Source organism: Arachis stenosperma, chromosome 5 (assembly GCF_014773155.1).
Source record: "Arachis stenosperma cultivar V10309 chromosome 5, arast.V10309.gnm1.PFL2, whole genome shotgun sequence".
Classification (NCBI taxonomy): domain Eukaryota; kingdom Viridiplantae; phylum Streptophyta; class Magnoliopsida; order Fabales; family Fabaceae; genus Arachis; species Arachis stenosperma.
This window is the reverse complement of record NC_080381.1, coordinates 11,874,096-11,890,251: the sequence shown is the minus strand read 5'-3', so window position 1 is coordinate 11,890,251 and position 16,156 is coordinate 11,874,096. Positions and strand designations below refer to the sequence as shown.

At 37.0% G+C, this 16,156-nt stretch overlaps 1 protein-coding gene across 2 annotated transcripts; it reads right to left on the bottom strand.

The window, feature by feature from the left end:
- Positions 1–10,864: 10,864 nt before the first annotated feature.
- Positions 10,865–15,642, bottom strand: LOC130979989 (U-box domain-containing protein 5). Of its 2 annotated transcripts, XM_057903575.1 has the most exons (7): positions 15,547–15,642; positions 15,062–15,296; positions 14,305–14,421; positions 13,975–14,160; positions 13,632–13,739; positions 12,217–13,379; positions 10,865–11,826 (listed from the first exon to the last, which is right to left on the bottom strand). In XM_057903575.1, the coding sequence occupies exons 3-7, from the start codon at positions 14,359–14,361 to the stop codon at positions 11,085–11,087; spliced, it is 2,256 nt and encodes a 751-aa protein (XP_057759558.1). In that variant the 5' UTR covers positions 14,362–14,421; positions 15,062–15,296; positions 15,547–15,642; the 3' UTR covers positions 10,865–11,084. The 2 variants fall into 2 exon arrangements, with proteins under 2 accessions (XP_057759558.1, XP_057759557.1); XM_057903574.1 differs by having other exon boundaries at positions 15,062–15,642.
- Between the last annotated feature and the right edge of the window lie 514 nt (positions 15,643–16,156).

Below are 16,156 nucleotides of genomic sequence, written 5' to 3'. Positions count from 1 at the left end.
CAAAAAATTATTACAAATAAAATTCGCACAATACTAATTTTTATTATTATTTAACGGTTTTATTAATAAAATAAAGGATTGTATTGTTCCAAAATAATTTGGTTAGGAACCAAAATGTCTTTTGTTTTTTTTTACAGTGATCACATTGTCTTTCAAAAAAATAGACAAAGATTGAGTTAGATGTTTACTCTTTTTCTTGTTTTATATTTTCATAATTCTTATTATTTCACCTTCTAATAAGAATAAAAATAAAATAAAACAAAAAAATAATAAAAGAAAGAGAATTATGTAATTTTTTATTTTATTTCTTTCATTTATTATTTTTGACAATAAATACAAAATTTTTAAAAAAAATCATAAATTTATAATTAAAAACACAGAGATTACGCACAAAGAAAGAAGAAAGAAGAGGCAAAATTTTTTTTGCAACATTCTTTCATGTGTCATGATTAAAAAATTTCGGTTCTATTTTTTTAGTTTATATTTTTTTCAAATAACTCCTCCTTCTTTTTGTTTTGATAGTTCTTGTTGTTTCACACTCACATTATTATTATTATTTTATCTTCTAAGAAGAATAAAAATTAAAAAAAAAAAGAAAAAAAATTAAACAAAGAAAAAAAGAATAAAAAGAAAGAATTATACAACTTTTTATTTCATTTTTTAATTTATCCTTTTTGACAATAAACACAAAAACTTTCGAAAAAAAATGCGTAACTTTATAAATACGAATAAAAAAATTCTGCACCAAAAAAGCAAAAGAATAAGAAGAGAAAAAAGAAACCGCAACATCAAATTTAGAATCTTGAAAATTTTTGTATCAAAATAAAAAAAATTGTGTCAAAGTTAAAAAATTTCTGTGTCACAGTAAAAAAATTTTAGTGCTATTTTTGTGTTATAATTTTTATTGAGTTTGGATCAGTTTAATTAGACTGATTGATAAAAATACTTATATAAGTAACAAGATTCTTTGAAATATCATAAAAAAATATAAAGATATATTAGTACTTTCATAAATAATTAATAGTTAACTCAGTAAATTAATTATTGACCAAATATTTAGAACATTTTATCAAGTGAAATAATCTTTTAAAAATTATTTTGTTTTTATTATTTTTAGAATTTATTTTGTCAAAATCTAAATCTTTCGAGTAATAAAAATGAGTAAACGACTATTTATTTAAAGAAAAACATTAACCATAACAGGGTTAAAAGTTAAGACAATATGGGTTTTTTGACTTTTTCTAAAGATATGTGCTCACTAAGAAAAAACGCTGATAAACTAAAAAAAAATTACACCGTCAAATATGACTATACGAGAAAAGCACATTAAAAAATAAATAAACTATAAAACACAACAAATTAAAGGCGACTTCATCTAAATTTTGAAAATGTTTACTAACAAAAGAATTAAGTAAAAATAACTAAAATTTACTTTATTTAAGTTTTATTAATTATTACTAGTGTTTCTGTGTGAATGAGTCTTTCCAAGGTATAGCTTGTTCTATCGGTGCTTGAATTTGCTTTTCTTGGAGCAAAAGGGTGGAATGTCGCCTTCCTGTGGGAGAGGCGGCGTTGGGCACTTGCAAAGGGATTTCAACGCTCAAGTAAGTAAGAGTGTGGGAGTATTCAGAGTAAAACAGAATGAACTGCGTACCTGTAACATAGTTGGTCACTATTATATATTGGATTTCCTTATGACCATTATTCATATGTTTGTTATTGGTTTGACGGAGTCTCTTGATAGTGCTCCGATTTGTGAGGCTTGTGGGGTTTTAGTTAGAGAGATTTTTGGGAAAGTTTGGTTTCTTGAGTGAATCTAATTCCGAGGCCGTTGCAGTAGGCCCGTGTTCTGGGTAACGGATCATAGCCCCAAACTTGACCTATTTTGTAAAACCGAGTCATAGCAGGTCGATTTTATGTATAGCTCGGAATAAGATGATGCAATGGTTTTAGTAGTAGCCCCCAAGTTTGAGTTGATAGTTGCGAGTTTGAAAAAATAGGGAAAACTTGATATTTTGGCAATAATCCAAATGATAGTGTCTGGATGAAAAAGAAAAGATTGGAAAAGACAGCTGCATTTAATGCGCATTGGGGAAGTGAACGGTTATCGATTTTGTCCGTTGATTTGCATGGTGTTGCTTTCTAATCGACAGTTGTAGATTTCTAACTTGTTTCCTGAAGGTGTGGGTAGTGAGCTAGTGGATAGATTACTGGACTTTTGACTGCTCATTTGGGATTTACATCTCTTGTGCATTTGTGGAGAATGAGTCGAAAAGGTTAGTGGTTTTCACTCAGTTTCTTCGTTTTTATCATATTTCGTTGTATTGTTTGTGATGGAGAAAGCGAAAAAGGTTGTAGTAGGGAAAATGGATAATGGTCGAGGGAAAAGAAAAGTCATTGATAAAGAAGATAAAATTGTAGAAGAGGTGTTTGTCTGGGACCCAAATGATCCTTTCTCATGGGTCGATGACTCGGTCAAGAAATGGTCATCTGTGTTTGATGACGAGCAGAGTGTGTCCCAGCTAGGTTTGCCATCTTCGTCGGTTAGGGAGGGTAGTGGTATAAATTTGAAATTTTTGCCATGTGGCGCTGTTGATCGCATATTCCACCGCGGCGAAGGTTTTGAATACTTTTTTATGTATAGCTGTGTCTTTGTTGAGTTGGGTGTGAGATTTTCCTTTTCGAAGTTTGAATGTGGGATGTTGATGCAGTTGAAGTGCGTTTTGTCCCAGTTCCATCCCAACTCGTGGGCGTTTGTTAGGGCTTTCGAAATTTTGATGGGGGTGTTTAGAACTGGAACCGTCATTGGAGGTCTTTTTTGCATTGTTTCAATGTAAAGGGGTTAAGAGGGGGTTTTTTGGTTAAACTTGGCCAGTGTTCCTCGCCGTGCTATTTTCAGCCTATATAAATTTTCATACAAGGGCTTTATAGCTACTTTAGCGGCTCAACCGGTTACTCGAGAATCCCGATTATTCCATTTCCTGATGCTAGCAATGTACAGCGGTCAAATAGGACCTTTTTCTTGTCAAGACATTTTACTTTTTTTCATCATGTGGGAATTGGAATTAATTCCAGTTTATATACTTTTATCCATGTGGGGGGGAAAGAAACGTTTGTATTCAGCTACAAAGTTTATTTTATACACTGCGGGAAAATTGGGGTTGATGAGAATGAATTTCCATGGTATATTGATGAGTATTTGCTGGAAAAGTTTTCTTTATACTGGGTTCCTAGGCCTAGGCAGATATTAGGGATGGAAAGGATGGAGTATGAGAACGAGATGGTCGTGGAATTTTTAGTGAATAATGTATGTTCATGTGATTTAAGGATGCTCTATTTGAGTATATAGGTAATTGTTGAGTAGGTTTTTGAATTTATTATTTACTGTTGATTTCATATTTGATTTGTATTTGGTATGTTGCAATTGAGAAAGCTTCGAAGGTGACCTCAAGTGGTTTGCGAGCTTTTTTCTGTGCCAAAAATGTTGAGAAACAAGGTTCGAGCAGTCAAGTTGCAGCCGAGAAGGGTGCGGAAGTAAATCAACCATTGCCAGTTAAAAAAGTTAGTTATAAGAGGAAAAAAGGGGAAGGGAGGAAAGAAAAGGGGGTTAGGATAGCCGAGGATAAATTCAGTGGGAAGGAGGTTGACCTAGAGCAGGTTAAAAGATTTACTGACAACCAGAGGAGTCTACATGGGTATAAAGGTGATGAAGATTTGACTTCTGTTTGGAGTGAGCATTTCCCTTTTTCGATGGTGGCTGACGAATATGGGCAGAATCCTTCTGATGTGAAGCTTTTGTATGGTCTTGGTGATACTGGGGTTGCAGTATATCTTCAGGTCTGCTTTGTTGTGTTTGGTATACCTTTTCATGGTTGGTTCTGTTCTTTAAATATTATGTTTTGTTGTTTTCCTAGGTTATTGGGGCTCGGCTCATGTGTATTGGTCGGACTCAAGAGCTTAAGTGTGCTCGAGGTTTGTTTGATAAGGCGGCTATTGACTAGCTGGTTCAGGAAAATTCTGAGAAGGGGAGAAAACTTCGTGAAGCGCTGGACTTGGTGAATTCCTTAGAGGAGAAGGTAACTTTGGCTGATAGTCTAAGGAAAAAACTTGAGGAGGAAAAGAGTTCCTTAGAAACTAGTTTGGTGACTTTGGCTCTGGAAATATTTGCCGCGGGTTTTGACAGAGCAGTGGAGCAAGCAAAACTCCTAGCCTCCGAGGTGGATTTGTCGTCGATGGACCCCTACAAAGTAGTTGTTGATGATCAGTTGGTAGAAGATGAAGATGATGATAATGATGAGCAGGGTGAAAACCCAGATGCTTAGTGATCCTTTGTAATAGATTACTATTTATTTCTAGTTTCCTTGGTTCTGCATTTTGGAATTTCTGGGTTATAGCCGAAAAAACTATTTTGATGTGGTATGTTGGTTAGAACTGTTGGCTTGTTGTTCGTTGGACAAAAAATATCTGATTTTGCATAGTATTTTATGCATATTTTGTTAGTTATTTGATTTTGTTGTTTGAGAATATTTTTGAACACTCGTATTGAGAGTTAGTAATATTTGTAGATAGTACTCGGACGATTAGGGTAGAAAACAGATATATGAAATAATTGACAGTCATTGTATTATGAATTTAGTGATTGGAAGGGTGCGGGGTGGTGCGCCTCATTAAAACCTCTCCAGTAAAACCCAACTTAGAGACAAAATCTGGTAGTAGGAAAAAGAGTGCATTACCGTGTCCGACTTATAGGCTAACTGTAATACAGCTTTAAAGAAGAAATGTTCCAATTATTTGGTAGTACTGTACCATCAAGTGTTTGTATTTTGGATGCTCCTTTCCCGATGACTTTGTAAACTCGAAATGGTCCTTCTCAATTGGCGCTTAGCTTTCCATGTCCTGGTGGCTTTCGCACGTCCTCTACTTTCCTGAGGACGAGGTTGCCCTCTACAAATATTCTTGGTTTTAGCTTCTTGTTGTATTCCCGAGCTATAGCTCGGTTTGTGGCGAGTTGTTGTAGTGTTGATTCGTTTCGGTTTTCCTCTACGAGGTCAAGTTCAGTTCTTCTATTTTGAATGTTGTCTCCTTCATTGATGTTCTTGGTCCTGAGAGATTGTAGTGAGATTTCAACGGGTAGTATGGCGTCACATCCGTATACCAGTCTGAAAGGAGTTTCTTTTGTTGATGATTGTTCTGTTGTGTTATAACTCCAGAGTACCTCTGGGATGAGCTCGGCCCATTCTCCTTTGGAGTCTTCGAGTTTCTTCCTGAGCCCCTGTAATATAATCTTATTGGCAGCCTTAGCTAGGCCGTTAGTCTGTGGATGTTCTACAGATGAAAACTGTTGAACTATTTTAAAATTTTGTAGGAAAGTTGTAAATTTTTTATCTATGAATTGTCTACCATTATCGGTTATAATGGAATGAGGAATACCAAATCGATAGAGTATGTTTTTCCATACAAAAGAAATCATTTTTTCGGAAGTTATTTTTGCCAACGGTATTGCTTCTATCCATTTTGTAAAATAGTCAATAGCAACAATTAAAAATTTGACCTGGCCTGGTGCAGGTGGAGAAGGTCCGATGATGTCCAGTCCCCACTTATTGAATGGCCAACTTACCTCGGACGAGTGTAACTGCTCAACTTGGTTATGAATGACTGGTGCATGACGTTGGTAGTGGTCACAATGTTTAACCTTATACATGCAATCTTGATTGTAATGTCGGCTAGTAATAACCTGCTCGGAGGATTTTGGAAGTAAAGCTTCGTCCTCCTATGTGCATTCCACAAACGCCTTCATGAGCTTCATCCATTGCCAATTTAGCTTCTGCCGTGTTTAGGCATTTTAGAAGGGGTCTTGTAAGACCTCGCTTGTATAGTTTGGCACCGAGTAAGGTGTAAAAACTGGCTCTTCTTTTAAATTTTCTTTTGTTTTGGACACTATCAGGTATGTGACCTGTTTGTAGGTAGTGTATAAAGAGTTGTCACCAGTCTTCTTCCTGTGAAATACTCGAAATTGCTGTTAGCAAAACACTAGGTTCATCAAGTGTTAGTTGAGATAATATAGGTGTTTTAGTTTGACTTCTGGTTGTTGCTAATTTTGAAAGGATATTTGCTCTATCATTTTGTTCCTGAGGTATATGGGAAATTTCAAATTTTTGGAAGCCATAGACAAGGTTATTAACAATGGCAATATATTTTTCCAATAGTGGGTCTTTTACCTGGAAGTTACTTGTTACCTGCTGTACCACAAGTAAGGAGTCACATTTGACACGCAGTTGTGTTATGCCTATTGTGTGGGCTAGCTTCAGTCCTATAATGAGTGATTCATATTCTGCTTGATTGTTGCTTGCTTGGAAGGTGAATTGTAGAGACTGTTCTAAAGCTATGTCATGTTCGTCCTCAAGCAGGATTCCTGCTCCTGAGGTGAGTTCTGCGATGAAATCAGCCAGTACTTGAGATTTTATTGCTCTTCGGCTTTATTACTGGATGTCGTACTCAGATAGCTCAATTGACCATTTGATCAGTCTTCCAGCCAGCTCAGGCTTCGTTAATATTTGCCGAAGGGGTTGTTCTGTTCTGACAATGGTAGTATGACTCTAGAAGTAGTGTCACAAATGTCTGGTCGTTGTTACTAAGGCCAAGTCAAGCTTTTCTAGTTTTGGATATCTGACCTCTGCATGTTGGAGGGATTTGCTGACAAAGTATACTAGGTGTTGTTGCTTTCCTGTTTCTGTTACCAAGACAGAACTGATAGCATGGTTCATGACAGATAAGTATAGATATAATGGTTTACTAGGCTCTGGTGTTTGGAGTATAGGTGGTTCTGATAATATTGTTTTAAGCTCGGTGAATGCTTCCTCGCACTCATTGGTCCACTCAAATCTTTCTTGTTTTCTTAGGGTCTTAAAGAAGTGGTGTGATTGATGAGTTATACGAGGTAAAAATCTAGCCAGTGCTACTTGCCGACCAGTTAGTTGCTGAACCTCTTTGACCGTCATGGGGATCCTCATGTTTAGAATTGTTTGGCAAATTTCAGGTTTGGCTTCAATACCTCGGCAGGTGAGCATGAAGCCAAGGAATTTCTCTCCTTGCACTCCGAAAGCGCATTTTTCAGGATTGAGTTTCATGTTGTATATGCGGAGTTGTTGGAAGATTTCTTTTAAATCATCTCTGTGGTTTGCAGCATGTAGTGGTTTTGCCACCATGTCATCAACATAGACTTCTATGTTACGACCAATTTGTTTTGAAAAGATTTTGTCCATCAGTCTTTGATAAGTTGTGCCTACATTATTAAGTCCGAAGGGCATGACCTTATAACAAAAATTTCCATTGTCAGTTATAAAAGCAGTCTTATCCTGGCCGGCCGAACACATTAGTATTTGGTTATAATCAGAATAGTTATAACATTGGAAACCGGAAGAACTGTCAACTAGTTTATCAATGCATGGGAGGGGCTATGCGTCCTTTGGACAGGCCTTATTGAGGTCTGTATAGTCCACACACATCCTCCACTTACCATTGTTTTTTCTTACCATTACCACGTTGGCTAACCAGGTAGAGTATCTGAGTTCTCGTATGAATTCAGCGTTAAGGAGCTTTTGGGTTTCCTCTAAGGAAGCTGCCCTTTTATCTGTGTGGAGGTGTCTTTTCTTCTGAGCTATAGGTCAGATGGATGGATTGATAGCCAACTTATGACAAATGATGTTGGGATCTATTCCTGTCATGTCTGCTTGAGTTCATATGAATATATCAACATTTTGCCTTAATAGCTCGGCCAGTTGTGCTTGTTCTTCGTTTCTTAATGCATTGCCAAGGTATGTGTATTTGCTTTCCTCAGATGTTAGTTGGACTTTTGCGAGGTCGTCTGTTGGCATTGGTCGTTCTTGGTGATTGGTCCGAGGATCTAAGTCGGCCAGCGGGGGTAGTTGCTCTGAGTTATATACTGCTTGGACATATTGTTGCTCGGGTCGTCCTAAGTATTCGTTCTTCAAGCTGGCGTTATAGCACTGCTTGGCTTCTTTTTTATCTCCATGGATTGTTACGAACTTGTTATCCTGCGAGAAAAATTTGACACACAAATGCACAGTGGAGATAATAGCATTGAATGCATTTAAAGAGGGTCTGCCTAGAATCATGTTGTAAGGACTTTTGCAATCAACTACTAGGTATTGTATATCAATATTTTTGCAATTAGGATAGTTTCCGAGTGTGGTCTGTAACCAGATATATCCTCGGATAGAAATTCGCTCACCTGAGAAACCTACCAGTTCTCCGGATGATGGTTGAAGGCTTTTTCACATAGCTTCATCTTTTGAAACGTTGAGAAGAATAGTACGTCTGCGCTACTCCCCGGATCCATCAGGATTTTCTTGACCAATGGCTCTCCAACCTGCGCGGAGATAACAATGGGGTCATCGAGATTGCGGTCAGTTGCCTTATAGTTGTTGGGGAGAAATGATATCCCCGGTTTGTCTGGGTTGATAGGTTGAGACGAGGTTGATGCCGTCATGGTCATCATAGCTCGGTAGGATCTCTTTCTGGCCGAGTTTGTACATCCTCCACCTGCAAAACCACCAGAAATGCAATTTATTATTCTGCGAGGTGGATTAATATTATCGTTTACCTTTTTCCCTTTATCTCGGGGATTGTCAGTTGTTTTGGGATGTTGGACGAGGTCTTCTGTTTTTCGTGTTCGTCCTCGGCTTTTGATATATTTGTCCAGTAGGCCTTGGCGGGCCAGCTTTTTGAGGAGAACTTTTGCTATTACACAATCATCTGTGGTATGTCTGTATTTCTGATGGAAGGTATAGTATTTGGATTTGTCTACATATCGCTGGTCTTGGTATGTGCCAGCCCTGTTCGGAGGCTTGATGAGTTTGGAATGCAGGATGTCTTTGATATTGTCTTCTCTTTTGGTATTGGGGGGGTGTAGCTGTCAAATTTGGGTGTGAGTCTGAACGACCTTTGGTCTGTCTTGCTGCTTGAATGCTTGTTTCGTCTCTTGTCTTCTCTGTTCGAGCTAGGCTTTTCTGCCTTTCGCAGTTCTTGGAGTTCTTTGATCTCGATCTGGGTTGTTGCCTTTTCTCAGAATTTGGCTAGAGTTTTTGGCTTTACAATGACGATGGTCTCCTGGAATTTCCCTGGGCGGAGGCCGCTTTCACGGCTTGGAGGTGGACTTCTGGGTTTAGGTTGGGTATTTCATTAGTCGCTTCAGTGAATCTGGTCATGTAGTCCTTCAGGCTTTCATTCGGCCCTTGCTTGCTAGTGCTCACGTAGTCGGAATTATGCACGTATATCTTGGATGCGACAAAGTGGTTGATGAACTGGTCGGCCAATTCCTCGAAGTTCGAGATGGAGCCTTCTGGTAGGTTGGAGAACCAGATCAAGGCGGCTCCATCTAGGAAGGTGGGAAAAGTTCGGCATAGGATTGGGTCGTGTTCTTTATTCATAAATATCATCGTATAGAATTTTGTGACATGGATGTTTGGGTCGCTTATTCCTATATAGGGTTTTAAAGTCATTGGTAGGGTGAAGTTTTTGGGCATTTCAAATTTCATGATTTCCTTTGTGAAAGGGTTGGTTCTTTTGGTAGTTGTTTTCGGGGGATGAGGTATAGTGTGTTTCGCCTTCAATGTGTGTTCATCATTATCATCTTTGTTTTCAGCATTCTTGTGCTCCCCTCCTTTGCTTTGACTGTGTTGCCTCTGGCGTAGGAGTTCGGCCATTCTTTGATTTTTGGCCCTAAGGGTCTCATTGATGGCTACAAGCTCGGCAGGATTAGGGTTCGAGGGAGCGTGGCTATGTTCGTCCGCCATGTGTTGTGACTTGCAAAAAAGATTATCGGGCACAGAAAGTAAAGAATTGTGGGGTTAGAAAATTCGGGCCCCACGGTGGGCGCCAAATGTTCCTGTGTGAATGAGTCTCTCCGAGGTATAACTCGTTCTATCAGTGCTTGAACTTGCTTTCCTTGGAGCGAAAGGGTGGAACGTCATCTTCCTGTGGGAGAGGCGGCGTTGGCCACCTACAAAGGGACTCCAACGCTCAAGTAAGTAAGAGTGTGAGAGTATTCATAGTAAAACGGAATGAACTGCGTACCTGTGACTTAGTTGGTCAACATTATATATTGGATTTTTTTATGACCGTTATTCATGTTTGTTACTGGTTTGACGGAGTCTCTTAATAGTGCTCCGATTTGTGAGGCTTGTGGGGTTTTGGTTAGCGAGATTTTCGGAAAAGTTTGATTTCTTGAGTGAATCTGATTCCGAGGCCGTTGCAGTAGACCCGTGTTCTAGGTAACAAATCAACTAGAATTAATAAATATTAAATAAAAAAAATTAACTATTTAAAGTTTTAAACTAATTTTTTATTATCTTTCTAACAGTAAAAACTTATCGTTGTCGCGGTGACCAGATTAACCAAATTTATCAACGTTAGTAATTCTTAATAGGAGTCAATACAATTGGAAGTTACCTTTACAATTATCCATGTCAGAGATATATATTAACCAATAATCAATAAACCACTAACCTGGCTTAGCATATAAATACAAGCCAGATTTGTCTCCACATTAACATCACTTCCAGTTAAACAAAATAATCAAATCAATAAAAGAAAGAGAACCACAGAATATTTCACCATGCAATAACCAAAAGCCTACAATAATTAGTATCTATTTTACATGGGTGCTGCAGATACAGCAAGTGTGATACATATACACAATAAGAATTACTAAGAAATAAAAAAAAAAAAAAAAAGGGGGGGGGGGGGGGGGGGGGGGTGTCAATTGGTCTCTAATATATCGACACTTGATTTCAGGGAAAAAGGGCAAAACTACCTGCTATCTTAACAACTAATAAGCCCTGAATTGAAATGTCAAAAGAATACCTCAAAATCATAAGCAGAACTATACATCATCATACAACCTGCTGGTTAGGGTGCAAAATTAAGCAGCAGACCCATTTCAAATGAATATGTAGAGCTAATAAATGCTACAGAATGCAAGAAAGACACAACTAATGTCAGAGACATATCCACAAGGCTCCATCTAACAAACATACATATCTGGAAAGCCGAAGAATTCAGTTTCATCTCTTGGTTTTTAAGAAGGGTAGTTTCTTCAGAAATTTTGATCCCTTTGATGATCTCCTCTCTTGAGGTTGGCTGTTTGAATCTCCGGAGGTGTTGTTGAGATTTGGTTCAAGGGAATCATCATCTTCCACATCTTCTACATCTTGCAGAAGACGGAGCAGTTCCAATGCAGTTGCCTGTCCTTTGTCGCTTCCATTCTTGGATATATAGAAAAGATGAGAGATAACATACTGACTCATAACCAATCTACAATAGTCCATGCGTTGAGAACATAGAGAAATTAGGACTTCAAGTGCATGTTCTTTTTCCTCATTGCTTCCTGTTTCGAGTATTTCGGCAACAGAAGCTATGAAACCCTTGGTTTCAACAGCAGAATTCCTACCCTCTTCAGTGTCACAAAGATTTTTCAATATAACTATACAGTATCTCAAAAGGGACCTGTCTTTGAAAAATGGAAGCAATGTTGGGATGCACTTGAGAGATAGCATGAGGGGACAAACTTCACCATTGAAGGACAAATTATACAATATTACAATGGCTTGTCGTTGGAACTCTTTGTTATCAGAATTAAGTATATTTAGAATAGAAGTGAGTGCATTGGATGCTGCTATTTTAGCTTTTCCATGCAAATAACTAGAGAGTTCTTCCATTACGGCAAGAGCTTCTCCTGTCACTTCTGAATCAAGAAAATTGGCCAACAGTGTGAATACATCTTCACTGAAATTACTCAGACCATTTCTGCATAAAATCACATAAAAAGTAAAAATGAATTTCCAGGTTAAAAGTAACTGCACAGATAAAACAATCAAGCCAGCAATTTTAGTTCAAGAAGAAAAACTTTTTCTTTTGAAAAAAAAAAAAAAAAAGAAATAAGAGAGGAAAATTCTGCAGGCTCTAAAGTGCAAACCAGCAAACATGTCGAGTTTGAATATTAAAAGGGCTATGCTTACAAGGAAAACTGCAAACAAGCTTTACTTCCTTTTAAAATCTATTGGCTGCTGTTTTAAAAGGATAAATATCAAATCATTTTGACACAGCTCAACAGAAAATTAAACTAGATGAATGTAACCAAATCAAAATAACTAGAAATGTAAGAAGAAAAAATGAGAAAGGGAAAAGAAATTGTGCCTGCAGTTGTTGACAAATTCCAACAGCAGCTGAGTTCCAGCTCTGAGAGCTTTTACATCATGCAGATCATAAGCACTGTTCAGAAATCTGATGAGTGGTTCAGTGAAATTCTGAGGTGATACAGAAGAAAAAGCTTGGTAATTGCTTTTCAAATTTTCTTTCACTTCTTCAATGACCTGGCATTGAGAATCCCATTGGAGATCATGCAGTTCGAACAAGAGCTGCAAATTTGCTTCACGTATCTGTTCTTGAGCTTGACGTTTGTGAGAATCATCATTAGTCATTATTGACCTCAAATTTGACTCACGAGTGGTCTTAGAATGCAAGACATCTGAATTGTAACTAGTATCCAATGATCCAAGAGACATGTTACTAAGATCCAGTGGCAAGTTAAAATCATTTACGTAACTTCCAAAACTCTTGATGGAAGTCATAGAAGCTTCCCAAGAGTGAAAACCTCCTACTAGCCTGTTTGGGTCAGAAATGGAGACTCCATTGTTTCTGCACCATTTTGATATTAAGTCCTTCATGGCAATATTAGGAGTCATTCCCATATGCACTAGTTTCTTTTTAGTTTTCGGGCATGTATCATTACCCTCATCAAACCACTTTTTTATCCACATCCTTTCATATGTAACACCAGATGCAATGACAACAGGATCATACATCAATCTTGATGATATTGGACACTTATACTCCTCAAGTGGTGTAGCTCTACCAAACTCATCAGTCTGAGTTCTATATTGGTCATAGTGCAAGTATGGATCAGACTCAGTTTGATGGCTTTGTTGAGAATGGCGACTAGAGTTCTCAGTGGCTATTGGTTCATCATTATGGGAATAGACCTTCTCCATTTCTTCCCCAATGATGTGATTTCCATGCTTGTCCAGTATATACCAAAGAAATTTCAAAATGGCCTTCTTTTTCTGGTCATTGGTTCCAATTTTATCTCGCAACTTCTTAATAGATCGTTTCTCTATTAAGATGGCCTTTTGGGATGTAATGTTAAGTCTTGGTGCTGCAAACTGAAGAGCTTTTACCGCAGAACCATCCATTGTATCTGTATCTTGCTCAAGCAACTCCTTAACAACCTTCCCAGCCTCTTCTTCGGCAGAGTCTAAGACAAATGTGGCACACTCAAGATCATCGATTATTCCAGAAACCTGCAAGCCAAGAGACATTTCAGTACCAATGAGAGTATTAAATTGATGTTTCGGCTTAAAAATATACAAATTAAAAAGGGTAGTACAGGAGGCTAATTAGATTTTTTTCCCCCTTCTAATAAAACTAGAGAATAAACTCTTCACATTGGGTGGATTGTCTGTAATCTTTAGATCTTATAAAACAAATTCACAATTTTTTTTAAGGGTGTAATGCCTTTCAAAGAATTGAAATGGGAAGATGTCTTCACTAACCTCTGCAGCTAAAATAACTGGAACCATACCCTGAATCTGGATCAAGCTTTGCAATAATGATTTTCTTGCCTTTTGGCATCTTTGAAGTATTGCATTCCCTGTCAGAGCCTGAAAGGAACATTCAAGTCAATTAAACTCTGACACATGCACCCTCCTAGTATAATCCTTTGATCATCAATATTTAATTAAGTCACTAATATTTTTCTTCATGTGATATTAACTGAGTAACGAATGGTGGCCTTATTTCTCTGAGCAGTTTTTTATATTAACTGACTGAGTACTGATGCATGTCACAGAAAGCTATTTTTATTTTTTTCATCTTTTAAAAAAAGGAGTTACATACCAGGTAGAGTTTGCTGCAATCAGAGCAATGCTGCAGTAGTAGTTTGGCTTTATCGATTGCATTGTTCAGCAAACACAGAGACTCTATTCCTGATGAGCTTCGAGGCCGAGCCTCCTCTATTGCCGGAAATATCCTCAAAACTCTTGCTAGTATTTTCATGAGTTCCACACACAGTTTACTATGCACCTGTTAAATTGAATTCATATAAAAACAATGCTAAGTTCAAGCATCCAAGTATAGTTGCAAAAACCTAAAGGACAAGGATAGTCACTGAAGTACAATGTCTGAGAAAATCCACACAATATAGTCAAAGTGAATCACATATTTTACCTTGAAGGAGCGCGGATTTGGTAATGACTCCGCTTCTTCACCACTATCAGTTCCCATACTGGTAGAGTTCCTTGAACGTTCCGTTAATTTACACTTTGAACACCAAGTATGATTACTCTGAGAACAAACCACAGGTCAGACAGAAAAAATGGAAAAGCTATATGCCTGACATTATAAAACTTGCCACAAAATGATCTTTTTAGAGTATATGTATAAGAAGTAATATGCATCTCAAGGGAAAATTCCACTAGTAATTATAACTGTTACTTTTACAAAAGTGATAGATTTGCTTATTTTAGAAGAGATCAACCATCTGAAAAAGCCTCTATATTCAACAAAACACTTGCATGAAATATTCTCCTCATAGTTCTTACACAAAATTTAACAGGTTGCAGATTCAACCTGAAGTCTGCAATAAATTCAAATTAAGGGAAGAGGGACTAAACGGTAAAACATTCTGCATATGAGTTAAAGGAAAGGCAAGTTTGCCAGCGTAGAAATTAAAAATTAAATTGTATGAAACAGATAGATTGATCCTCATCTATTCCATTTTATTTGTCACTGTCACTTTTTTCAATCAATGGAAATGGAAATAATTCATTAATCTAAAGACGTTCGAAGAAGTGACAGTGGTAAAGCTTCACAATCCTGCACAATTAGGGATAATGAACAGTATTTAAACCTAATTAAGGATGAAACGGAAGGTTTAAAGTAAATCGCAACAGCTCCATAGGAATAAAAGAGGAGATTTGGTTACCTTGAACTAAAACAGTAACTAAGCAAGCAACCTTCCTCCTTTGCTACCAGAGAAAGAAGAATTCCATGCTCCAAGCAATAACAAAAACACTACTAAGCAGAGAGTTGAAAGGAACAAGCAAGGAGTTTCCTTGCAGCAGTACCGTAGATAAGAAAGGTGAACAAGAAGCAACGGTTGAACGAAATTATGAGCGATCTGAAGAAGAAATAGAAGCGTGTGTCCGAGCTCATAATATCTAACAAGCAGAGATTAAAAACCCAAACACAAAACCCAACTAAGTTGAATAGAAATAGAAAAAGTTGCTACAAATGAAGATATGAATAGGAGTCATAAAACAACAGCTCCACATACACCAAGAGCGTGCTATATTTCTATTCTATTAAGATAAGGCAAAGAAAGGTATGAGAAAAAAATGTTGCTTGGTGTAGGTAAAGTAGTTGGCCTCAGCTTCAGGGAAGGTGGTACAAAAAGATCGAGTGGTCAACCTCAGGATTCTTTTCCGCAACGAGTTGTATATTTAGCAGCAGTGTATCTCTGTCCATCATAATGTTGCCTTTTCCACCAAAGACCGAGTCGACCAACCCCGGCCCTAATACACAAGAAAACGATAACAATAGTCATCATCACTTTAATAGATACCACATTTAATTACAAAAATAATAAAAATTCGTACTAATTTTATAACTGTTTACCTAAAACATGCAGTCATGGCTAAAAATATTAAATAATTTGATGTATCTAAATAAACTATTTAACATAATACATATTTATATTTTAATTATTATTTTTAGATAAAAAAGTATTTTTTAATGAATAGTTATTTATGAATTTTAATTTTATAATTATATTATGTATTTATGTAAAATATATGTTAAAATATATATTTATATATAAATATATAATAATTAATTTAATAACTAATTTTTAATTTTGTTAATTTTAATATTCTCGTCATCATTTCACCGTGGAGTGGTTTATCGGTGTTGTATAGTAACAGCAGATGCATGATTTGTAGTGGGTGATGATTGTGGAATGTGGAGCGTTGATGATGAGGACCGAGTAGGGGAAGTGGGTCCCATTGAAGCGTTGAAGAGT

Coding starts and splice junctions, on each gene's coding strand:
- LOC130979989 (XM_057903574.1), bottom strand. CDS start 14,361: ATGGGAACTGATAGTGGTGAAGAAGCGGAGTCATTACCAAATCCGCGC. Junction 13,740..13,974: donor ATTGCAGCAAACTCTACCTG/GTATGTAACTCC, acceptor TGTTCCTTTCAG/GCTCTGACAGGGAATGCAAT. Junction 13,380..13,631: donor CAGTTATTTTAGCTGCAGAG/GTTAGTGAAGAC, acceptor CTTGGCTTGCAG/GTTTCTGGAATAATCGATGA.